The 24,873-nt window shown below is 51.5% G+C and overlaps 1 protein-coding gene across 7 annotated transcripts in view; it reads left to right on the top strand.

Moving 5' to 3' along the window:
* The first annotated feature begins 1,999 nt into the window (after positions 1-1,999).
* The window catches only part of IL4R (interleukin 4 receptor), a 41,585-nt gene continuing 18,711 nt past the window's right edge, over positions 2,000-24,873 (top strand). Inside the window, exons 1-7 of one of the 7 annotated variants that reach the window (XM_057529474.1) lie at positions 2,000-2,100; positions 14,462-14,645; positions 16,138-16,232; positions 20,224-20,314; positions 20,751-20,889; positions 22,615-22,766; positions 23,974-24,125. In XM_057529474.1, the coding sequence (XP_057385457.1) occupies positions 20,245-20,314; positions 20,751-20,889; positions 22,615-22,766; positions 23,974-24,125 (513 nt within the window). In that variant the 5' untranslated portion in view covers positions 2,000-2,100; positions 14,462-14,645; positions 16,138-16,232; positions 20,224-20,244. Of the gene's footprint in view, positions 2,101-8,567; positions 8,646-14,461; positions 14,646-16,137; positions 16,233-20,223; positions 20,315-20,750; positions 20,890-22,614; positions 22,767-23,973; positions 24,126-24,873 lie in introns of those variants that run through there. The other 6 variants (XM_057529471.1, XM_057529473.1, XM_057529472.1 and 3 more) reach the window with 6 other exon arrangements.

Genomic DNA, 24,873 nt, shown 5'->3' with positions numbered 1-24,873 from the left:
TGAGCTGAGCTCGTACTGAGGCCAAACTTGGCAACCGCCTGTGTTGAGGGCCTGAGTTTTTATTGCTTTGGGGCCTCCAAACCCCCCCTCCAAGGCCTGACACAGAGCAGCCACTGACAAAGTTTGGACAGCTCAGGCAGGAATCCAAATAGTGCAACTATATGTGAGATGGCAAACTTTACATTTTTTATCCTTCTAAGGCTTCAGGACAATGTCCTATTTTCGTTAACTCTTTTTTTTTTTTTTTAATTTTTGGCTGTGTTGGGTCGTTAACTCCTTATATTGACATAATTTCAGACTTACAAAAAAGTGGCAAGTACAAAGAATTCCCATATTCCCTTTCTCCAGATTTCCCAAATGTTTTCACATCCAGCCACATCTGCCCCATCCTTTCCTGTCTTTTCAGTGTTGTTTTTACCCCCATTTCACAACCAAGCAAACAGGTGGAGGAAGCAGGCTCTGAATTGGCTTCTCATCTTCCTTCTGATCAGAACAACAGTGAACATTTATTGAGCGCCTACTATGTGCCAGGTGTTGCTCCAAGAACTTTTCATGGATGTCATCACATGTATTTCAGACCCTATGAGGTGGGGCCTGTGATCGTCCCCACTTTGCAGATGTGGGAGCTGAGGCACGCACTGTGCACGAGCCACTTCACCCAGAGTCCATAGTAAGCAGTGGGGTTAGTATGCAGATGCACTCAGTCAGGTGGAAGTGAGGGAAGAGTGAAGGATGACTTAAAGATGCAGAAAACAGGGTGGGAGCCCAGTTCGGGACCAGGAGGGCAGACAGCCCAGGCCACACATTCCCAAAGTGAGACTTCCACTGTCTCCAGATAAAACTTGGCACAAACTCAGAGACACAAAGATGGGGCAAAAGAAGATTTCATGTTTAGGAGGGGACCTCAGCACTATCCAGCCTGGGTCTGCACACCTCCTACCTGACTTTCTTCCCCTCTCCCCTCCTCAAGGCTCTCCAGCCTGGCCTTCAGGCAATTCCTCCAACATGCTAAATTGGTTCCCACCCCAGGGCCTTTGCACTTGCTGTTCTCACTTTCTAAACTAGTCTTGCCCCCATCCCTTTCAGGCTAGAAGCTCAAATGTTTCCTCCTCCAGGAGGAGTTAGGTCTCTCTCTGTTTTACTCTCTTCTTGGTATCTCTTGTTACCTGAAATACTTTATTCATTTACTGTTTTTCCCAGCTTCTGGGCTCCATCAGGGCTTTTATGGTGTGCAGTGATTAGTGGTCCATGGAGCGTGGGTTGGAATCCCACACTGGCTGCATGACTCTGAGCAAGTTTCCCCTCAGAGGCTCTGTGCCTGTTTCCCCATCTGCAAACTGGGGGACAGTAGTATAGCTCCCTCACAGGGTAGTTGTCAGTTAATATATGCATGGCCTTAGAAAGGGGTCTGCCAGATGGCACTAACTGTTGATTGAAGAGTTGTTTTACTATCTAAATTTTTCTGGAGCCCGGCATATCGTAGACGCTCAGAAAACATTTGCTGAAGAGAAGAACACACATCCGCATTCAGCAGAAGTTGGGCTGTCGGGAAGGGGAGCAGGATTAAAGATGCCCAGCCCCCCAACCCTTAACGGACCTGCCCCCTGTGCCTAGAGAGGCAGAGAGGGGCCTCAGCAGGAAAGGCAGGGGCAGGGGCGGTGGGACCAGCTGGTGCCAAATCCGGAGGCTCCATCCGGAGCTGGGATTTTATTCTGAGAGCTAGGAGAAGCCCTGCGGAGTTCTCCCCGCTGGGGTGTGACCTCCAGTGGCCATGGGGCCCGGGCGCTGGGATCGCCTCCGGGAGAGATCGGCAGCCCCTCGGACTGCGGAGACGGAGTGGACCGGGACAGTGACGCAGCTGTGACCGTCGGCGCCCCTGCCGGGAGGGCGCCCCGGGGAGCGCGGGGTGAGCGGAGCGGGGCGGGGCGGGGCGGCGCAGGCCAATGGGCGGGGAGCGGGGCGGGGCACAGGAAGCTGGGCGGGCTTGGCAGGGGGCCTAGGAAAGCCCCGCCTGGTGCAGCCAGGGCTGGGACGGCCACCCGGGGTGTCTCCCACTTGCCGCTCCGGCGCTGGCGCGGCGACTGGACCCGGAGCGCGCAGGTAGGACCCGGGGCCTGCGCACGGGTGGGAGGCTGGGGGATCGGCCCGGGCACGCGGCGGCGGTCCACAGAGCGCTGGGGCCGCCGGCGGTGCGCCAGGCGGCTGGGACCCCGGGATTTCCCGATCCCCAGTGGGGATTGCTCACCTGCCGGCTCCTCTTCGCGCGAGGGGCAGCGGCGGCTCCGTCCCTTCCGCCCAGCGCACCTGAAGCGGGGCTGGGGAGGCGAGTGCTGGTGCTCAGACACCCGCACGCCCCAAACTCGCCCCGTCCGCGACACGTCAGAGGGGCGGCCTCTTGGAGGGGCTTGGGAACGTCGTGAGCGTGGGGGGAGGCAGGTCTTGGGCCACCAACCTCCCCCGTCTTCTCTGGGCAGTCACCCCCCACCCCGCGCACAGGAAGTCGGTGAGGATTTGGATCGAGGAATCTGGTGAAACAAGGCCCTTTCGACCTCTGCTCTCCTTATGTGAATATTGATGGGCCCAATAATAGCGATCATTTGCTGGGACTTGTGTTGTACGGGCCTGCCCTGAGCACTGAAAGTATTCTGAGTTAAAGTTCAAAATAACCTTTCTGGTCGGTGCTTTGTGTGTATTGTGGCCATTTTGCAGATGAGAACTGCTGAGGCACAGGCAGCTTAAATGACTTGCCCAAGGTGATGCCCACAAAGAAAGTTCAGAGCAGGATTCCAAAGCACTCATTCTGGCACCAGAGCCCACTGCCTTACACATGTCAACAATATTTGTCAAACTACTCCATAAACAAATTCTCCAGGGGATTCGATTAAGATGCAGCTTCTCAGGCTCTTTTTGGTGAGATTCAGATTCAGTAAACACAGGAATCTAGATTCTTCTTCTTCTTCTCCTTCTCCTCCCTCCTCCTCCTCCTCCCCCTTCCTCTCCTTCTCCTTTTTCCCCTCCTTCTCCTTCTCCTTCTTCTCTTGAACAAATTCTATGTTTCTTATAATCAGGAGAGTCTGGGAACCAGCACACTTGGTGCCCGCTGCTGGGATCCACACATCACCCCCAGGCCAGCACTTACCCTGCTTGAATGCCAGCCTTTGCCCTCTGCGGCGAAGTATGACCCCCGCCCCCCTGCAACTCCTCCCCTATGGGTGGCCTTTTAGGAGCACCAGGCATTTGCTGGGACAACAGTGCCTTTATTAAAATCCTTAAGTCCAGTGGGAAAACTGAGGCTCAGGTTTACTTTTGTCCAGGTGTCCCCCACAGTCAGGGGTTTGTCCAGGTGTCCCCCACAGTCAGCGGTTTCCAGAGTCCTACAAAGGCCACTTGAACTCAGCCAGCCCCACCATGAGTACAGATGAGGATGCTGAGGTATAGAAAGGGAGGTGACCTACCCCAGCCATTCATTCACTCATTAGCACTCACTGGGCACTGCTTGAGTGCTGTTCAGGGCACTGGTGTTTGCCCTCAAGGAGCTCCCTCTTGGGGGGCGGTTGGGGAGAGCTATGAGGAAGGGAGGAAGCACAGGTAGGGGGTGATCAACCTTCATGGGTCAATGGGACAGACTTCATGGAGCAGGGACCTCTGAGCCAGCCCTGGGAGAGGAGGAGAGGAGCTCGGTAGGTGCAGAATGAGAGGGAACAGCATGCTGAGCAGTGGGAACAGCATGGATAAAGGCTAGGAGGTCGTTCAGGGAGTGGGGGAGAAGCCAGTGATGGATGGAAAGGTGGGGCGTGTTGTGAAAGGCCTTGAATGCCATGCGGAGGAGTGTAGGCCAGTGTATTTTACCTTTGCCTGAACCATAAGAATCATGATACAGATTCCTGGGCCCCGCCATGGACCTCTGGAGCTAAATCTAGAGGGAGGCTGGGGGAAGGCCGCAGGGAGGGAAAACCACTAACCAGTCACCCTGGTTACAACACACCCAGTTACCAGCAGGTCTGGGATGACCTGAGGATTTCCAAATTCTGGGCAGTGACTCAGTAACTGATGTGTTTTGTACAGCAAAAGCTCAGTGTTGCAGAAAGCCGAGGCAGGGGCAGGAATGCTGTCCCTGAAGGTATTCACAATTTCCTGGTGTTCAGATTCAGAAGAGGAGCTGAAATGAAGTATCAGGGAAATGAGAAGAGAGACCCTTTCCTGGACCCCCTTCTCTCTATCCCCTTATCCCCCATCCCTACCCCCGGATGGAAGAGAGAGTTTGGGATCAAATGTCCACTGCCCTTGATGGCACCTGGGAGTGGGGCAGGGACAGAGGCCCCCTGGGTGCTTAGTTTCCTCACGTTTGTAAAATTGAGCTTCTATGAGTGCTAATGACATCATGTTTTATAAGCTCCTTAGCACAATTTCCAACACAACACATGCACAGTCAGTATTCATGTCTGTTGTTACCTGTCAAGAAATATAGCTTGGAGGTTAAGAGCATGGACTCTGGATCCAGATCGCACAGGTTCAAATGCTGGCTTTGCCATTTCTTATGGAGCCAAGTTCTCAAGACTTCAGTTTCCCCATTTGTGAAATTACAGTGTCTACTTTATACCGTTTGTAGTGATGATAAACTGAATTCATAAGTGTCAAGCATACAGAACAACGCCCAGTGTAGAGTAAGCACTATATATTTGTTAAGTAAATAAATGAACCCCACTGGATGGCATTTAATCTGCCCATTTTGCAGGTGAGGAAACCAAGACTCAGAGATGTGCGTGGTGGCCTTGCCTAAGGTCGTACATCTAAGAGCACATCTAAGAGTGACAGATGGAGGGATTCAAACCTGCTTTCCTTCCCAACCTCTGTCCTTTCCCACTGTGCCACTTTGCTGGGGTGGCCAAGAGGGACATCTTTTGGAGCATTCCTCAGGACCGTGGAGACATGCCAGTCTTGTTTGACCAGATTTCCCTTGGCTCGGCTAGAAGAGAGGCCAACGGCTTGCCTAGATGTTGTACGAATTTGCCCTTGCAAGAATGTGGATGGGTGAACCCCAGTGGAGGCTGAGAGTCCTAGAGGGACTGGGGGACCCTGCATCTGATGGGCCGTAACCCCTGTTGCTTTGCTTCCAGCCAAGTCATTCTGCTTCTCTGAGCCTGAGGCAGAGAGAAGGTCACAGGCTTGAAGACAGGGGCCCCAGGTTCAAATGTGAGCTTGCTGTTCTTCCTATCTGTGGGATCTGGAGGAAGTTGCTTAACCTCTCTGAGCCTCAGTTTGCTTGTCAGTAAAATGGGTGTTTGGAGGTGGGGAGGGGGCGGTATTCGTGAGATGATTTTTGGAGTTACCTTGCCCACAGCTCCGTGATTGCTGTTTCTCTCCCCGATTAGGACAGAGTCACTTCTTCACATCCAGCGCCTGGCTTCCTCATTCATTTCTTCTTTGGATATTTATTGGGCACTTGTGTGCCAGGCAAGGTGCCAGGTGCTACTAATAGAGCACTGGACAAAGTCCTTGCTCTCCTGGAGTTAGACTTCTAGCTCTGAAAACAGGCAGTACACAAACAAACGTACACAGATCTATACTCCTTATCTAGCATTCGAAATCCACAAGCTCTGAAAACCGGAAGCGTTCTCATCACTCAAGTGGAAGCAAGACCTGACATGAACTAAATGCGAGGCTCTTTGGAGGCTTTATGTATTCTCCTTGGTGTGAAGGCTCGTGTGTCTTGCTGCAGAGATATTCATGTGATTGATCACAAGGTGCTCCTCGGGCCCCGTGGGGGACAGGGGTAGTTTTGATGGGTGGTATTTTATACAAGATTACCTTTCTCTAATCTGAGTAATTCTGAATTCAGAAACACACCTGGCCCCCAGGATCTCACACAGGAAGACAGGCACCTACAGTATCGTGTCACATAGTGACAGTGCTTGGAAGCAGTGTGGGGGCGGAGTCGGGGGAGCCTCTCCGAGGAGGGACATTTAGAAGGACAAGGGGCAGAGGCCCTGGAGGAGCGGGCCAGGTGGAGGGAACTAGAGAGGATGCTAGAAAAGGTCTCGTCCGCCCGACTGGCCCCATTTCCGGGCCTGCTGCTTGCCCCCGCTCTGCGTGCACAGTTCTGTCTAAATGCACACATCTTCGCCTTTCCAAGAAGTGGTGGTACCTCTGAGGTTTCGGGTTTGCCTCCGACTGACTCATTTTCATTCTTGGGGCCCCCTCGGGCCTCCTCATCTTCTCGACGTCACTTAAGAAATCCAAGTCTTCAACAAAGCAGGCCTGGGAGCTGCGACTCGCTGGGGTTGCTCACCATCTGGGCTGGCATCCGAGTCCCCCCTCCCCCTCCCTCCAGGGAGAGAGGCAGGAGGTGGGTCCTGGTGAGGGGAAGAGAAGCTTGGCCCTCAAGGGTTTGGTGGAACAGATTTCCTGAGAGGAAGGAGGTGTTCTAAGCAACAGGACTGTGAAGGGACTAACAGCCTCCAGCCTGCAGAGCCAGTTTGCAAAGCTAAAAGTGACAGGCACGCACGTGTCTTGAGTGCCAGTATGGGGCTCGCTGCTTACACTCAACTCAGCAAGCGTGCTGGGGCTGGGGACACAGCAGTGACTGATGCAGCAACAAGGGCCCTCGTGGAGCTGACCGTCTGGTGGTGGAGGTGACTTTTGAGCTAAGACCTGACATAGAAAGACACGTGGATATCTGGGGAAAGAGTGATCCCAGCAGAGGGAACAGCAAGTGCAAAGGCCCTGAGGTGTGTTTGACTCACAACAAGGAAGCTGATGTGGTTGGATGGAGTTGAAGCAAGTTGAAGAGGCCCGGGGAGAGAGGTCAGGAAAGCCAGTAGGAGCCAGAGACCTGCACTGTCTCACTCAACTTGTACAGTAGCTGTACGAGGTAGGAACTGCTCTTATCCAGATTTTACAGATGAAAAAAACAGGCACAGAAGCTTTAGTAACTTGTCCGGGGCCACATAGCTGTGAACCCGGCAGCTCCAGGGTCCTTAGTCTTTAGCACTGTGTTTAAACACATCATGGAAACTGTATTCAGGCGCTAAAGGCCCACCTGTCACTGTCTACTGTCGGTGCTCACCTCCCATCGATCTGCCCAGCAACCCTGTGCACGTGGTCAGGCCAGGACCAACGTCACAGGTGATCCGATCATTGCCCAGATCATTTTACAGATTGTTTTACCGACGAGCATCTTCCCAGCATGGCAGACACCCTAAAGCAGAGGGGGCGTGGTGGGGCTGAGGGTCGTGGAGGCAGGTAGATGCGTGGGTGCCTCCCCATTTCCCTGGGGAGGAAACTGAGGCTCAGGGAAGAGACTTACCCAGTGATGCAACTTGGAAAGGGCAGAATCTGGATTCAAATCCAGGGCTGGGAGCCTATGCATTTAACTACTATTCTGAGCCATCCGGCCCAAGGAGCAGAGTTTAAAAGAAGTAGGTTTCTAGGTTAGAAATAAGGGAGCACAGTCACCAAGAGCTGTTTTGGAGAACTGCGGAAGGCCTGAGGGTTTCCTGAAGCAGCCAGGAGAGTGTTTTGTCTTTTTAAAAGAGGAACTTCTCCAGAGAGGAGGGACGCCAGATCTCTGCGGGGGTAGCCCTCCAAGCCCGCAGACCCTCAGCTTCCCAATAGTGTTGCTTCTGGGGAGTAGGCCTTCTAGAAACCAGATTTCTACTGTTGGACAGCTCTTACTGGGAGAATATCTTTCCTGGGATTTAGCCAAATTAGCTTTCCAGCAGCTTTCGCTTTCTGGCTTTGGTTCTACCCCTTGGAGGTAGTAAGCATTCTCCTCCATCCCAGCGCAGTGATTCTCTTATTCAGATGACACAGCCATAATTCATTCAGTCATTCTTCCTCTTCAGTCTGGCTTTGGACATGATCCAATTGGTCAGAGTCCCACATAAAAACCATTGCCTCCCCCAAAGCCTGCCCAGTCAGAGAGGAGGGAGGCTGTCACCTCCTTGGATCTGGAGCCCATACCTCTGTTGATGCCACCTGCAATCATACTTTGTAGTGGCCACACCCCAGTTGGGGCTGGTATTGAACTTGTCAGCTAAACCCTCCAATTCTCTCGTCTACACGAGCTGCTGTCAATTAAGGTTTCTTCCATTCTGAGGTTCCTTGTTTGAGGCTAACAATCGTTCTCAGTCTTTCTTGTTTTCTAGTAAATCAACTGCAGGCTATAGTTTTTTCTCTGAGTACTGCTATGGCTTCATTCCACAGGTCTTGTTACACAGTGTCATTCACTACTAACTACTATAGTTTATAATTTCCCTTTTGCTTAAAAGTGTTATATGCGTTATAATATTTTTAAGGTGGATGGAATTTTTTAAGTTATTTTTTGATTGTTGATTTCTGAATGTATTGCATAATGGTCAATATCTGTAGATTCTATGATATCAGTGATGGAGAATTTGTCGAGATCATCTTTGTAGGATTTTCTGGTCCATTTTTTTTCTGTTTGTTCCTCTTGTATTTGAAAGGATGTGTGTTTTTGTTGGGTTAAAGTTCTGGAAATATATTTTGTTCACCCTTACTAATTATATCATTTATATTTTCTCTGTTTTTATGTAGTTTTCTCTACCTGATTTATCTCCCACTATGACAGAGGATCTGTTCAGTTTTCTCTGGCCTTCTCTCAGTTTTTTGCTTCATTTTTGAAGGTATGTTGTTAGGTGCTTATAAACAGAATATACGATACGAATAGAAGAGGGTTCATGATTTTTATACCTTCTTGGTGAGCTGCTCCTTTTATCAGTATAAAACAGCTACCTTTCTTTTAATACTTTGATGCCTTAAATTCCATTTTATTCAGTATTAGTATTCCTATACCTGTTATCTTTATTTGCATTTTTCTTGACTAATTTTCCAATTCTTTATTTTCTTTTCTTCCCCTCTAAAGTCGAAGGACTTTTCTTTGACTCCAGTCTGGTAGCCACATGAGTTTAAAAAAAAACAAAAAAGAAACTTGCATTTTAGTCTCAGCTCTGCAACCCACTTGCTCAGTGATCTTGGGCAAGTCCTTTTCCCTCTTTGGGCCTCAATTTCCTAAACCGTAACATGGGGCTATGACTCGCTTTGCCTCTCTCTAGGGTTTTTGTGAAAATAACAACACGCAGTGAATATGAAAGGCATTGTAAACATCCCGGTACTCATATTAGTCGTTGGGTGTAAACATTGGCCGGCATTCCAGGCAGTGAGAATGGCATGTACAAAGGCCTGGAGGAAGGAACACATCCAACAATGAGGCAGCCAACGACTTCAGTTTCGCCATCATTGGCTGGCCACCTCTGCGTTCGCAAGGAGACGTGCATGAGACACAGTCCCTGGCCTGGAGGACTTTCAGTCTGGAAATGGAGCAAAATGACGCGCACGGCTCACTCTTTATGGGAACGGAAAGAATGTCTGGACAGCGGGACAGGCAGAGCTGGGAAGTGGGAGGAGGAAAGAGTAGCGTTTGACCAGGAACATCCTGAGAGGGTGGCGTAGGAGGAGGGCACTGAGAGGCAGAGGAAACAGCCCAAGGGAAGTGGGGAGTCTGGGCACATATGGGGAGGGTGGGGCAGGGCTGGGAGGGTGGAAGGACTGTTCTTTGATCCCCTCGTCCACCCACCCCGAGGAGGAAAGCAGTGGGGCTTTTGCAAAATTTTGGAACTCCTCACTGACAAAACGATGCTTCTCAGCACCATAACAGCCGCATCCCGCAGGGACAGAAGGAAGGGAATGTTTGGGGGTGCCGGAGCTTAGGGAGCTTAGGGAAGGTGCAGGGGGCGGTCTCACCTGTTGCTCCTCTCCTCTTATTGGGGGTCTTCTGGTGTCTCAGGACACCCACTCACCCAGGAGGACATCACCTGGTGGTTGTAAGGCACAGAGGGACCACAAATGTGGGGTGTGGCTTTTTAAAAATTGAGCATTTAAAAACCAGGGCAATATACATACAAATCTGGATTTCCAGCTTCTTGTGAAAGATCGAGCACCCTAGCGACCCCTAGGCCTTCATTTACATGGTGCAAAGCAGAGTGGCGGGTGCCTGTTAGGAACTGGACATGTGCTCGCCACCTGCCCCCTCTCTACTCACTGAGGTCATGCATCTGCGTTCTCTTAGATATTTGAGTTGACGTTAGGGGAGATGACCCTCCGTGGCCGTGAGAGGTGGCTGGGAGCTGGGAACTGCCCCCGGAGGGAGTGAGCGCTCCATTGCTGGAAGCAGGCAACTAGAGGGTTGATGGCCCCGTGGCAAAGGCCTAGGGGGACGTGAAGTGCTAGCTGGCTTGGACTCCAGGGTCTTTGGGGATCCACCAGCCCTGAGAACTGGCTGTTCTGAGACCTTCGCTGACAAACCCCGATAGCCTCGTGCACCTTCCGCTCTATTCGCTTCCCTCTCACCCATCGTTTTTTTCTTTTTCTTTTTATTGCAATGTGCATGCAGACAAGTGCCCAGCTTCACAAAGTAAACACAAGCGTGTATAACCTGATCAGGAAACAAAGCATGACTAGCCCCCCAGAAGATTCTCTCCCGTCCCACCCTCCCCCAGGACACTTTCCTGACCACTAACCCCAAGATTGGTTTGTATCCTTTTGGACTTTATATAAATGGAATGAGTATTGCCCTTTAAAGCCCAGCTTCCTATACTCAGCTTGTACTCTGAGACCCGTCTGTGCTGTCATGGCAGCTGTCATGTACTCAGGGTCTGTACTTGGCGTTTGGAGACGAGCTTTTGCTGCCTGCTCCATCAGCACTGCCCTAAGCCTCTTCTGCCCAGCTATGCCAGCCGTGGTCTCTTTGCCTCCCCTCAACCGCCCCAGGAGGCAAGTGGTTCAGCTCTCATTTCACAGATAAGGAGACCGAGGCTCTGAGAGGACCACAGTGTGCCAAGGTCTCCCAGCCAGTCAGTGCAGAGGCCACGCGCTTAGGCTCAGAGTTACGCTTCCGCATCTTACGTGCTCTGGGGTCCCTGCCCATGTGGGTGTCCCCACACATCTGTGTGTCCCTGACCATGCCAAGAATGATAAAGGATGAGACAACAGAAAGAACTCGAGGGAGAGCCCCATCCCAACCCCTGCCTGTCTGCAGACAGACCATGAACAGGGAGCTGTTATCTGTGCTGACATGCTACTGCTTTGCGTTTGCCCAGGGGCCAAAGTCCTGGTCCCTGTTGAGACATGCTCCCTGTGAGGACCGGGCAAACAGTGGTCGGTGGTGGAGGCCAAGTTCTAGTTCATCACTTCCTGCCCTGTTACCTTGGGACTATTTCTGAATTCCCCTGAGCCTCAATTTCCTCCTCTGTGCAGGTAATGTTTAACCACATCTTCCACACGGGGCTTGCTGGGAGGAGCAAACAGAGAGGTGTATAAAAGGAGTGAATTTACGGCTGCTTCCTCCATGCCAGATGCTGTACTGTGACTCCAGAACCAAAAGATCTGGGTTCAATTCCCAGGCCCACCTCTTACTAGCTGTGCATCCTTAGGCAGGTTCCTGGACCTCTCTGGGCCTCAGTTTCCCCATGTCTACAAAGGGAATGATAATAATTGCACCTTCCATGTTCCTCAGTTGGGGAAGGGTGGAACCTATGGGCAGAAGGGCCCAGGACATGGTCTCTAAAGACTCAAGGAATTGGGGGGAATCATGGTGACTTCTGGTGACCTCAGGAAGAAGGTGAACCGGGAGCCGTGACTGTCACTAAGACAGCCAAAATCTAATCAGCATCTTGGGACCGAGACATCTTGTATCTGGGTATCAGGGCAATGAGCAGTAATCAGGGTAATGCCCCAATTACCAGCTCTCTGGAGATCAGCTCCCCCCTCCCCTCTTGGGGTGGCCAGGATCGGTGTGGTGCCTGCCTTGGGGTATATAAGGAGACTCTGAGCCAGAATTGGTCAGTGTTTATCCAGCAGTAAGAGGCAGAAAATGCCAGCTCTGGGAGCTGTATCCCTGCCTCCATCAGGGATGGCTGGCCAGGCCTCACTGCACACAGCCAGGGGGAGTTCGTTCATTTATTCTTCCATTCAGCAAATATCTATGGACCGCCCCCTACTGTGTGCCAGGCACTGTGCTAGGCTGTAGGGCTATAGCAGTGAACCCGGTGGGTGCAGCCTGTAGGAGCTGGTGTTCTCTGGGGGCTTTGGACTGTGCACAGGACACGTGCGTGTGTGCTAGGCTGTGAGGAGTAAGTGCCAGGAAGAGAAATAAAGCAGAAGGGCTTGCAGAGTGATGGAGGCTGGCCGCTGGTCCTGAGCACGTGGCGTCTGCACTCAGGTCCTCAGGCGCAGCCTCCTCCCCGGGGTCACTGGTACCTTCTGAGGATGGGCATGGCTTCCAGGATCCTAGATGGAGTCACCCGGCTGCCCCTCCCGTGGACACTTGGACTTCATGTGTCCGCAGCCAACGTGAGCGTCCACATTGCCATAAGGTGGCTGTTAGCCCAGGATGCCAGCCTGTCCCCGAGATGGTGCACCCCCTCGGGGCTCTGGCCCATCCGAATCCCACGAAGGAGGTTCACGGTCTCCAGCCCCCTCCCTCCCCTCTCAGACAAGGCTGTGTCTCTCACTCTGCACAGCCCCTGTGGGCTTCAGCCACAGCTGATGACCTGCAAACCGGTCTCCAGCGTGAGCCTTCCTCCTGAGCACCAGGCCGCTAGGACATACTGCCTCCTGGATGCCTTTTCGGGCCCATCGCCTACTTGGACTCACCAGGTCCACAGTATGGTGAAGTACGTGGTCTTCCGCAGCAAGACCACTCCTCTTCCCAGCACCCGCCACCACCCATCCGCCCATGCTCCAGCCCAAGGCCACCTCCCTGCTCCCAGCTCCCAGCCACCAGTCGTCACCAAGTTCTGCCACGTCCACCTCCCAAACAGAGCTAGAGCCTGCCTTCTCTTCTGCAGCTCGAGCGGCACTGCCTCTTCTGTCAGCTGCTCCTGCACTCGTTCTCCACACGCAGGTCAGAGTGGGCTTTCTGGAAAGCAGCTCCTCTCCTGCTCAATAGCCTTCAGTGGCTCCCTACTGCCCTGAGGATGGAGTCTGAATCGCTTACCACCCCTGGTAGACAGTGTTGTCCTCTGGCCTTTCTGATTGCACTGCTCTCATCCGCTATGACCCCTACCCCTTGCTGCAGCCAAGGGCCTGTCTTGTAGGATGGGAAATGGGCCACACCCTCCCTATCTTAGGATCCTTCAGAATCTGTAAAATGGGTTTAATAATTGTACTCATCTCATACGGGGTCTTAAAGCATCCTAGAACAGTGCCTGGCACGGAGGAAGCACTGTATAAGTGTAAAAGTCAGAATAAAGTAAAGTACACATGCTCATTTATTGAGTACCTGCTCTGTGCTGGGCACGGGCTAGGCGTTCTGCTTCCAGAAGATGGAGCACGTCCCCTGCCCTCACGGAGCCCACATGCCTTCTGGGGGACATTCTTCCTTCCTCTCCGCATGCCGCCGTCCCTCCCCTGGAGGATTCTTGTTCATTTACCTGCCCCCTGGCCCCCCACCGACCCTGTAGGACCAGCTGGCCCTTCCTCGCCCCTCCTCACTGACAGCTCTGTGCTCACAGCCTCTTACGTATCTGATGATGCCTGACCTCACACTGGTCCTTCCCGCAGCCCACTCCATCTTGGTGGGTGGCACCTCCATCCTTTCAGTGGCTCCGGCCGAAAGCCTCAGAGTCATTCTTGACCCCTACTTGTCCCCTTTTCTCTGACCCAGCCCCCGAACTCCATTCTGTCAGCAAAGCCTGTTGACTCTACCTTCACAACAGATCTAGAATTTAACCCGTTCTTACCTCTTCTTCCCTACAACCCTGGTGCACCTGGCACCTGGTGCCTGGGCTAGTCCAGTGGCCTCCTCATGGGTCCCTGCTTCTGCCCTTGACCCCAGAGGCCAGAGGGAGCCTTTGAAGTCTCACCTCTGTGCCCCAAATCCTCCAGTAACTTCTCTCCTCACTCCAATATTTGTTAAGGGAAAGAAGGTAAAAAGGCACGAATGAATGAATGAATGGCCTTTTTCACATCTGTAGTAGCTGGCACATAGTAGGTGCTGAGGAAACACCTGCAGCAAGAATACATGGGGCACAAGCGAGGGGGTGAGGACCCGGAGCACACAGTAGGCACGGGGGGAGCCTGGTGGGCTCTTTGGCTGAGGCGGCGGGTTCTTGCTGCTGCCGCCCCTCCCCTCCACTCTCTGGGCTGGGGGTGGGGCAGGCAGGCAGAGCCCAGGCCATTTTGGGGCCCTGGACGGCCTTCCTCACCGTCCTGGGTGGGGCTGGTGACGTGGCTTTCGGTTCTGGGAACCCTAGCTGGGCAGCAGTTCTGGGAAGGCTGCTGCCCCATGGAGAAGTGTATCCCTGCCCCCCTGCCAGACCAGCTCAGCAGAAGCTTCAGGCCAGCTTAAGATTGTGGCGTTTCAGGGGTCAGCGGCTCTGGAGGGAGGTCACCCGCAGCGCCTGCTGTCCCGGGTTTCCTATCCACATGCCTCTTGTCACAGGACCGGCTGCATCCTGTCTGCCGAGCCAACCTCCCACCCCCTCCACGTCGGTTTGCAGCCTAGAGAGGGAAGAGGAGCAGGAGGCCTGCACACCCACTGGGTTCAGGAAGAGACCCGCTGCGTCACTTCTGTACTGCTGCTGGCTTCTGACATTTCAAGACTCATCTCCCCCCAGATAAAAAGAGTGAGTTAATTGTGTTTCCCGGCCAGCAGGAGTGTTTTCCCACTCTGGGCACTTCTGCTCTTTTCTTGGTCAGGCTTTCACCCACTCTGCTGCTTCCTAACTCCATGAACTTGGCTTTGTCACTTGCCCTCTGTAGGCCTCAAGTTTCCTCTTTGGCCAATCAGACTAATAACACCACATGCCAGGGCTGCAGGGACGACATTCTGAGAGGCAGTGGTGCGTGGATTCTGGCGGGAGATTGCCTGGGTTCAAATCCCAGCTCTGTGACCACAAACGAGTGCTCTGACCTCTCCCTGCCTTCGTCTCCTCATCATTAAAATGAGGATTTTTTTTTTAATTAATTTTTTATTTTTGGCTGCGTTGGGTCTTCGTTGCTGTGCGTGGGCTTTCTCTAGTTGCGGCGAGCGGGGGCCACTCTTCGTTGCGGTGCGCGGCCTTCCCATTGCGGTGGCTTCTCTTGTTGTGGATCACGGGCTCCAGAGCGCAGGCTCAGTAGTTGTGGCGCACGGGCCGAGTTGCTCCGCAGCATGTGTGATCTTCCCGGGCCAGAGGCTCGGAACCCGTGTCCCCTGCATTGGCAGGCGGATTCTTAACCACTGCGCCACCAGGCAAGCCCTAAAATGGGGATTTTAATGGCATCTACTTCATAAAGTTGTGAGATGCTTAATATATTATAAGCACTTAGAACCATGCCTGGCACGTAATAAGTACTGTATATGCATGGCAGTTATTAGGGGCAAAGGCTTGGTACATACTCCATGTTTAAAAACAGATTATTGTATTCATTGTTGTTGAATTTTAACCAATCATTCATTTAATAGATGTTTCATGAGCACATACTGTGTACATGTCAGGCACTGTTTAGACACGGGACAAAGCAATGACCATGGCTATTTTACTTAAAGGAATGTTTTGTCGTACTGATTTGTCAGACCACTTTATATGTTAAGGCCCTTCACTTTCTGTAATGTAGATTGCCACTTTTTGCTAATCTTTTGCTTGCTTGCTTTTTTTCTTTATGGTGTGTTTTGATCTGGGGAAGTTCAAAACATTTTTGCAGTCAAATCTTTCTATCTTTGCCACCTACCTACTGAAATAAAATAAACATTCACATATATAACCACAGAGATATGATTAGAGATGGTGATAAGTATATGACAGAAATAAACAGGGTGCTGTGATGAGAAGTAACATAGAGTGCCCTCGCTGGATGGTGTTTCTGGGTGTAAAGGGTGCGAGGGAGGAAAGGGACAGGGGTGTGTCAGAAGGCCAGTGGGACAGAAGGCTTGAGGGGGAGGGAGCAGGAATAGGAGGGGATGGTAGTGGGGTCTCTGGGGGCCAGATCATCAGAGGGGCTTGAGTGGTTTGGGTTGGTTTTTTTTTTTTTTGCATTTTCTTAAACTTCTTATTTTGTGGTAATTGTTGTAAGGATTAATCCATGCAGTTGTAAGAAATAATACAGAGAGATCCCCTCTACTCTGTTTCCCCCAAGGGTAACATCTTACAAAACTATAGTTCAGTATCACAACCAAGGTATTGACATTGATGGAAACCACTGATCTTCCTCAGATTGCCTCCATTTTACTGGTACTCGTTTGCGTGTGTATTTGCGTGTTTGTGCATGCACACACATGTTATTTTTATTCGTTTTGTTAGCTTGCTTCTTATTAATTTAACTTTATCACGTGCACAGTTTTTGTCTCCACCACTGCAGTGAGATACAGAACAGTCCTACCATCACAAGGATCCCCGTGTTGCCCTTTTATAGCCATACCTCCCTCCCTCCCTGCTGCCCCCCCCCCCCACCTATGCGGCAACCACGAATCTATTCACCATTTCCATGGTTTGGTCATTTCAAGAATGTTACATAAAGGGAATCAAACAGCATGTAGCCTTTTCGATTGGCTGCTTTGGCTGCTTTCATTCTGGGGCTTGGATTTGATTCTGAGATGCTGCTCTTGGATGGGCTGTGGACCCCTGGGGCTCTGTGGCCCCCCCACCCCCACCCCCCGCCCTGGGGGTGAAGACATCTTTCAGGAGCCAGAGGCCAGTGAAGTGAACCGACAGATCATAGCCTGGTTTCCAATTTGAAAATGACTCTGGTTTCAGCATGGAGAAGAGACTCGCGTTTGCAGCAACTGCTAACTGCCCCCCACCCCGCCGGCTCCCCCTCATTTCAGCGTTCTCCCCAGCCCCAGACTGGGTCTTGGAAAAATCTTGCCACGACCCTATTCAAAGACCCTCAAAAACCGCTCATTGCCTGGGGAGCGGGTGGGGCTTTGACCTGGAGTCCTTACTTGGGCTTCAGTAAGCTCAAGTAACCGCTGTGTGAACCACTAAGACGGAATGCAAAATTAAATGTGTGCACTTTTCTGGAAAGAGAGCTTGGAGTTTGCATCGGAGGTTCAGATGGGTCAGGGACCTCCAAAACATGGAGAACTCTGGGGTCTAAACACAGATAGTGGTTAGGAGCCAAGGCTCTGGAGCCTGACTGACCCTGTTCAAATCCTAGGACTATCAGCTCTCTGTAACCTCAGACAAGTCACTTAACTTTCCTGAGCCTTGGTTTCCTCCTCTAAAAATGGGAAAAAGTACTAGTAGCTACTTCATTAGGGCTGTTTTAAATATTGAATTATTGTATGTAAAATGTTTAGAAAGAAACTTGGCATGTTTAAATATTTTGGTAAATAGTTTATGTTTGTTGAGTGCATGATGAGGCTGCAGGAAATAGGAGAGCAGAGCCGTTTAGGGGAGGCCTTCTAGCCCCTCTGGGATTTTCAGGCCCTCTCTGTATTAGTTGTCATCCTCTTGACAAGCTTGAAATCAGCAAGATTTCTTCCAAAGGGATGCACAGTTACGATTGGGTACTGTCGCCTCCCTGGTCTTGGCTCTCATATCTCTGTTAATATGGCTTTAGCTACAAGAGCTGTTTTGATTATTGAATTAATCGGTGTAAAATGTTTAGAAGGAAGCAGGTTGACCAACTCTTCCCGGCCCATTTCATTCCGCCTTGTTGGGTTCAGTCTGTGGTTCTAGGAGAAACTGAAGGAGTTGGTATATTGGAAGGTACCTTGGGCTCAGAAGCCAGCAGACCTGGATTCTGACTCTGGCCCTGCCCTCTCGCCAGCTGTGGGACCCGATGGGCAAGTTATTTGATCTCTCTGGCCTCGGTTCCCTTAGGAAGAAAGCGGAAATAACAACCCGTCTTGCAGGGTTCTTGGGCAGAGTCAATAAGGTAATAACTCTAGTGCACACGGCAAAGGGTCAAGCACATGTGAGTACTTGATAAGCAGGATTTTGTTTACACAAATGCTTGGTTCAGCACAAGGAAGCTGTTTCCAATAGTCAGGCTCTGCTCAAAAATGACCTGGGGGTGACCACCCCACCCATGGAAAGAGGACAAGCAGAAACTGGATGGCAACATGTCAGAGATGGCATCTCGGCAGGCACCCCTGTTCAGGTTGCCACTTGGGCTGGGCAGGTGACCCCGAGACTCCTCCCAACCCCTACACGTCAGGAATCCGACAGTCGAGGGTGTGGACTTGAAATTATTTCCTTTTGCCATGTGCCTTACACCCTGATCATTTGGTAATTATTCTTTTTAATTCCTCTGCTTCTCTGCACGTTCGTCCTTCGTTCCCTGTGATGTTCAGAGAGGCCTTGTCACCACCACATCTGTGCCGCGGTTTCTCCTGAGACGCAGCACCTGCCATCCCTGTGAAACCAGTCAGTGTGCGTGTGTGGGTGTGTGTGTGCACATGCGTACGTCTGGATGTGCCCTCCGAAACACATCAAGGATAACACCCTGACCGCTGTAGATGTCATGATATAGTCTGCCCTGAGGGGGTTGCTTCACTCCCCCACACCTTTTTAAAGGACTTTACCTCGGTAGCCTTTCTGCTGTGTGACCTTGGACACACGTCTTGACCTCTCTGTTTCTCTTTATTCAAAATTGGGGCGAGAGTGACCCCTTTGCTGTCTCTGCCACAGGATGCTGTGGATGTCTGTGAACTCACAAGAAGGAAGGTTGCTGGGACTTGGCAGAGGAAACCAGCATCACTGTTTTCCAAACTCCACTCCCACCCCTCCTTCCTTGGTCTTCACTGTGGCTCTGCCAGGAAGGCCAGTTGAGGCTTTGAGTGGATACCAAGTCTCCCCCTAGGGAGAGCTTTCCAGCCCCGTGCTGAGCCCATCAGTGGCCCCACATCATGTCCAAAGTGAATTTATTCGACAGACTTGCCTGAGCACGTGCTGCGTGCCAGGCATTGCCGTAGGTACTAGGAGATTGGCCGTGCACAAGACAAACACAGGCTCTCGGGATGACAGACACACAATTGAAAGGAGAACATCTCCCATTCTCCTTGCCTTTTGCCCCCAGGGCACTTTTTGAAGAGTACAGGCCGCTTCCTGCATAGACTGCCCCTCAGTGTAGGCTTGTCTGATGTTTCCATGCGATTTGTGCACTGGGGGCAGGGACCACAGGGAAGTGATGCTGTGTTCTTCCAAGGGCATTGTTTTCAGAAAGCTCATGACCTTGGTTTGTCCCATTCCTGGCCATGTCAACACTGACCATTTGGTTAAGGTGGTATCTGCCAGGTTTCTGTATATAAGGTTCTATACAATTACATATATCAAGTATTGTATATGAATTATGTAAAGTTAATTAATATGAGTTTGTGGGGAGATACTTGGAGCCTGCTGTGGTGAAATAGAGCTGTCCCTTCCCCCCACTTACTCATCTTTATCACCATAGACTCCTGCACCCCTATTTTAACTCTAAGGGTTACAGTTGGTTACTATAATATTCATTGTGAGGCTCTAATTGTGCCCATTTTGGCCGGTGGGCGTCCATTCTGTCTGGCTCCTATGTCTTTTCAAGAGGTCCCCATCATTCGTGGAGCACTTCCTTACTTTCTGGCACAAGAAGAATTCCAGGCTTTTCTTGTACTTTCCCTTCTCCTGGAGTCAGCTGTTTCTCCGAGGAGCCCTGGTTCCTGTCAGTCGAGAATAGTATTTAGAAGCCAAGACCTGGGCACTAGGATGGCATGATCATCAGATGCAACGCATGATTCTGGACTAGATCCTGGACTTATAAAGAGCATTGCTGTGGCAATTAGCAAAATGGAAATAGGGTCTGTGCATTAGCTGGCAGTAATGCATCCGTGTTAATTTCCTGATTTTGATGGTTGTATTGTAGTTATGTCGGCGACTGTCCTTGTTTTTCTTAATAAACACTGGAGTATTAAGGGCCCATTTATTCATCATGAATAGATGGATGAATAAAATGAATAAATGAGAGAGAAGACAGAGACAGAGACTGAGAGAATCAATGAGAAGGACAGGGAGAGGAAAGGCATGGGGGTGAGAGTGAATTCATGGTATGTTTGAAGAGCAGCAGGAAGTAAAGATGTGCAGGGGGGCAGGTGCAGGCCTGGTGGAGAGGGAGGCGGGGCCGGGTGGAGGGGGCGTGCGGCGGACGGGGAGGGCTGTATCTGGAGGTGAGCTCTGAAAGCTGCGCTCGGGATGATGGGGACCGTGGGAATCATGAATCAGCGCTAATGGGCTCGCTTGCTCCCAGCAGGCGCTGTAGGATCTCCCGATGGCGTGGCTTCACTCTGGGCTCGCGTTTTCCGTGGGCTGTCTGATCCTGATGTGGGTGGCACGCTCTGGTAAGTCACCACCTCTCGTTCACTCATTCCTTCCTTCATTCAGCAAACCTTGACAGTATTGACTGTTTATGCACCAGGCTTACGCCGGGGGACAGATGCCTGTGATGGTGGGATAGCTACCCTTAGACTGGCATATTTTTCCTTTAATTCGGCCAAGGGCAGGTAGTTGCATTTGCATACTATAAAGGTGCATTTGGTCTTTCTCCGCTGATGGACCCTGTACCCAAGGGTATTTCTTCCGCTGCAGGCATCACCCCAGTGCCAGCTGGGAAGCTCACAGAGCCCCATTCCTGGCCCCTGCGTTGTGAGGACCGTGCCTCGGACAGTGGTTTCGTTGTTTTGTGATGGGCCCCTTGGTCCTGTTTGGGCTGGTTTCCAACTCATCCCTCTTGGTCGTCAGGCTGTAGCTGCTCAGACGTCTCCTGTGTCTCCCCAGGGAGTGTGAGGGTCCTGCAGGGGCCCACCTGCTTCTCCGACTACATCAACATCTCCACCTGTGAGTGGGAGATGGCCCAGCCCACCAACTGCAGAGCCGAGCTCCGCCTGTTCTACCAGCTGGAATTTTTCTCCTTTGAGTAAGCCTGGGCTGGAACTGGGAGTTGGGGAAAGTTTGCCTCGGAGTTCGCCTGGCCCACGTGGTACCCCGGAGTGCGTGTGCTAAATGCGGTTCACGGGGGCTTACTGGGCATGGTAGAGGTGAGGTGCCCTGGGGTGCAGCGTGTGTAAGACACAGCGAGTGCATCACGGTGCTCCAAGCTCAGTGTCACCGAGGCACGTGGCATGTGGATGTGGTGGAATCCTGGACTAGACCAGCAGTTCTCAAGCTTTTTCGTCCCAGGACTCTCTTGCGTGCTTAAGAATTAGTGAGGACCAGGGACTTCCCTGGTGGTCCAGTGGCTAAGAGTCCATACTCCCAGTGCAGGGGGCCCAGGTTCTATCCCTGGTCAGGGAACCAGATCCCACATGCCACAACTAAGAGTTCGCATGGTGCAACTAAAGATCCTGCATGCTGCAACTAAGTCCTGGTGCAACCAAAGAAAGAAAGAAAGAAAAGAATTAGTGAGGACCCCCAAAGCTTTAGTCTGGGTAGCTTACATCTATCAATATTTCCCCTATTAGAAATTAAAACAGAAATTTTAAATCACAACAGCCCACAAGTTCACATTCAACAGGCCGTCAGAGCAATGGCATTATCACACATCGTGTACCCTCTGGAAAAGTCCACTGTACACTTGTGAGAGAAGGAGAGTGGAAATGGCAACTAATGTCGGAGTATTACTGTGAAACCAGTTTGACCTGGTGGAATCCCAGACCACACTTTGAGAACCTCTGGGCTAGACCATTGTTTGGGGGTACAGTGTTAGCAGTGGAGTTCACAGCGATGGTTGGTGGACCATGGAACTTGGGATATGTTTTTCCAGGTGGTCCACTGGGATAATCCATGGTACACAGGGGTAACCACTGGTATAGGTGGTGCCCCAGGACATGACCCAGTACACAAAGCACACAGTTATGGAGCACAGTGGGATATACAGCACACCTGATGTGGGCTACACTGACAGAGCTGTTATTCCACAATATACTAAGGTGGACCAGCTGTGCTTCTGTATGTGATACATTGGCCTAGACCAGGGATCTGCAAACTATGGCCCATGGGCCACATCTGGCCTACCACCTGTTTTTGTAAATAAAGTTTTACTGACACACAGCCATGCCCATTTGTTTACGTATTGTCTACGGCTGGGGCTTTTTTGTGCTGTATCAGCAGAGCTGTATAGTTGGAACAGCAAGGGTATGGCCCTCAAAGCCCCAAATATTTACTATCTGGCCCATTACAGAAGACGTTTGCTGACCCCTGGCCTAGTCTATGAGACATGGGGTTGGCTGTTTTGGGTGACACATTAGGATTAGGCTGTGGGGCACAGGATATGTGCCTGCCAAGCCACAGTCCGCTGTACTGGGCTAAACTGTGCTACCAGAGGGATGCTGGGACAGACACATATGTTGTTACAAATTCTTTCATGCCGTGGGTTCTTCCCTTTTGCTGGCTTTCAGGGTCCAAGGCTGGGGCCAGGGGCGGATAAGAGTCCATGGTGAGTGTGGTGAGGGGCTGTGGCCAGCAGGGAGGTGGTCCTAGGCCCCTGTCCCCATTGCATCCTGGCCACTCTGCTCCCAAGTTCCCAGATCTGGTCCTTGAGGCAGGGTGACCAGGAAGCTGGAAGGGCCTGTGGTTCCTTGAGGTGTGTCCTGGGATGCCCGTGGGTCACATGACCAGCCTAATGCAACATCTGTGTCTGCAGAAACCACATGTGTGTCCCCGAGAACAGAGCTGGCGCGGTGTGCGTGTGCCATATGCATATGGATAACGTGGTCAGCGCGGACACCTACCAGCTGGACCTGTGGGCTGGGGAGCAGCTGCTGTGGAAGAGCTCCTTCAAGCCCAGTGAGCATGGTGAGCAGGGCGGGGCACGGTGGGGTGGCATAGGGCGGGGCCGCAGTTGTTCCCACAGCGGCCAGGTGCCGGGCAAGGGAGGCAGGCTCCATTTGGGGGAGGGGGGCCATTCAAGCAGCCTCCAACCCCTGATGGGGTTGTTGCCCCTTTCTGGGCCTCAGTCCTCCCATCTTTGAAATGGGGTTGGGCTCAGCAGTACGTCAGGACCCCTTCGGTTCAGATATTTCAACCCCCTGTGTTTAAGTGCCCAGATCAGGGTGCTGAATGAGGCATATTTGGTGGAAGGCATGCTTGCTGCAGATCAGAAACTGAACCGGGAACCGTCCTTCCACCCTCTGTCAACTGTTCAGCTGTTGCTTCTTCTTCAGACAGTCTAGACCATGGGAGGCTAGACCAGTCTATCCTGGTACCCAGAATTCCCGCAGGAATTCCCCAAGAGCTTGCTGGGGTGTAGTGACAGGAGTTTAAAACACCACTTATTGCTGTATGATCTTGGGCAAGTCATGTTACCTCTCTGAGCCTCAGTTTCCAAAAGACAGTTATTATCCCTATTTTGCAATTGATAAAAACCGTACATAGTTCAGAGAAGGCAAGTAACCTGCCCTCAGGTCACACAGCTCCTCAGCAGCAGAGGCAGTATTCTCACAGAGCTCACAGTAGTCACCACTCCATCAGCAACTCCGGAAGGGCTTACTCATACCCGGAGTTGGAGGGTGTTGGGGGGAGGTGATTTAAATCGTCCCATGAACGGATCCATGAATTAAAAGAATTTTTATAAGTGTGTGTTGATTTTAATGCTCATTATATACCTGTGATCTCATGGATATGATTGCTTTAAAAGAGACTAAGTTTTAAAACACATGAATCAAAATAAAGAAAAATACTTAGTACATAATAATACAGAGCACAGAGGTGGCCAATAGAGTGAAGGATGAAGGTAGAAAGGCCAAAGTTTGGGTTACTTTGCGTATCCATTTTGCACTCACTGTGGAAATGTACTTAACAACCCCTAAAGTGCTAAGTAGGATTTTAGCAACATGAGAATCGGTATCAGGGTTTTAATTCTCCATTATGACGAAATCTGTGTGGTATCCCATCAACGTATTATGGAGGTGGTGTTGACCGAAAATCTCAATGGTCTGCAGGCCGGGCCGGGCCTCCTCCTGACGCCCAGCCCAGCCCCTCACCAGGCACCACTTCTCCGCAGTGAAACCCCTGGCGCCCAGAAACCTCACTGTTCACCCCAACACCTCCCGCACGTGGCTGCTGACGTGGAACAACCCGTACCCTCCTGAGAATCACCTATACTCCGAGCTCACCTACCTGGTCAACATCTCAAATGAGAACGACCCCACGGATGTGAGTGGGCACCCTGTGGGGTCTCTCTGTGACCTCTTGAGACTCAGACGGGTCGAGACTCAGGCTCTGGGGTGGGAGGTGGGGAAAGTGACCCGCGATTGGACAGCAAACCCTGGGGATCTGGACCCCCAGCTTCTCCTCTGGCTCTGTGCCGGGACCGGGCCCTCCACCCCTCCAGGCCCCTGATTCCCAGCGTGCAGACAGGGGAGTTTATTTCTGGGCGCTGTTCCTCATCTATAAAGAAGGGCTCTGGACCACATTTGTTTCCCAGGGGGCGGGACACTTGGGATTTTAGGTGGTACCTCCAAACACACTTAAATGAGCGAATCCCAGGGTGAGACCGGTCACTCCACGCCCGCTCCTGCCCAACCCTGACTGTCAAGGGAGGCATCTCAGCTGAGCTGACTGGTTTACTAATCCTTCTCTTTAACAGAGAGAAGAGGCTGCAGGCTCAGAGCCTTCCCCCAGAAAACAAGTTCAGCCGAAATTTAAGGCCGTTACGTGGCTCTGATTGCATTTACTTTATGAGATGCTTACGGCATTTCATGCTTGCTTTCCAGTCACGACAGTGGCAGTGAGGTGCCATTTTATTTTATTTTATTTTATTTTATTTTATTTTATTCTTTCATTTTATGATGTTCCTTTTTAAAAAAACGAACGTATTGACATTTTTTAAATAGGGAGAGCTGGTTTGTAGGAAACGATCAAGTAAATAATCACAGGGGCTACACAGTGGATGGCTTGGCCC

The sequence above is a fragment of the Balaenoptera acutorostrata genome, chromosome 15, assembly GCF_949987535.1.
Source record: "Balaenoptera acutorostrata chromosome 15, mBalAcu1.1, whole genome shotgun sequence".
NCBI classification, from domain to species: Eukaryota; Metazoa; Chordata; class Mammalia; order Artiodactyla; family Balaenopteridae; genus Balaenoptera; species Balaenoptera acutorostrata.
The sequence above is the reverse complement of the archived record's forward strand: the minus strand, read 5'-3'. Positions and strand labels throughout refer to the sequence as shown.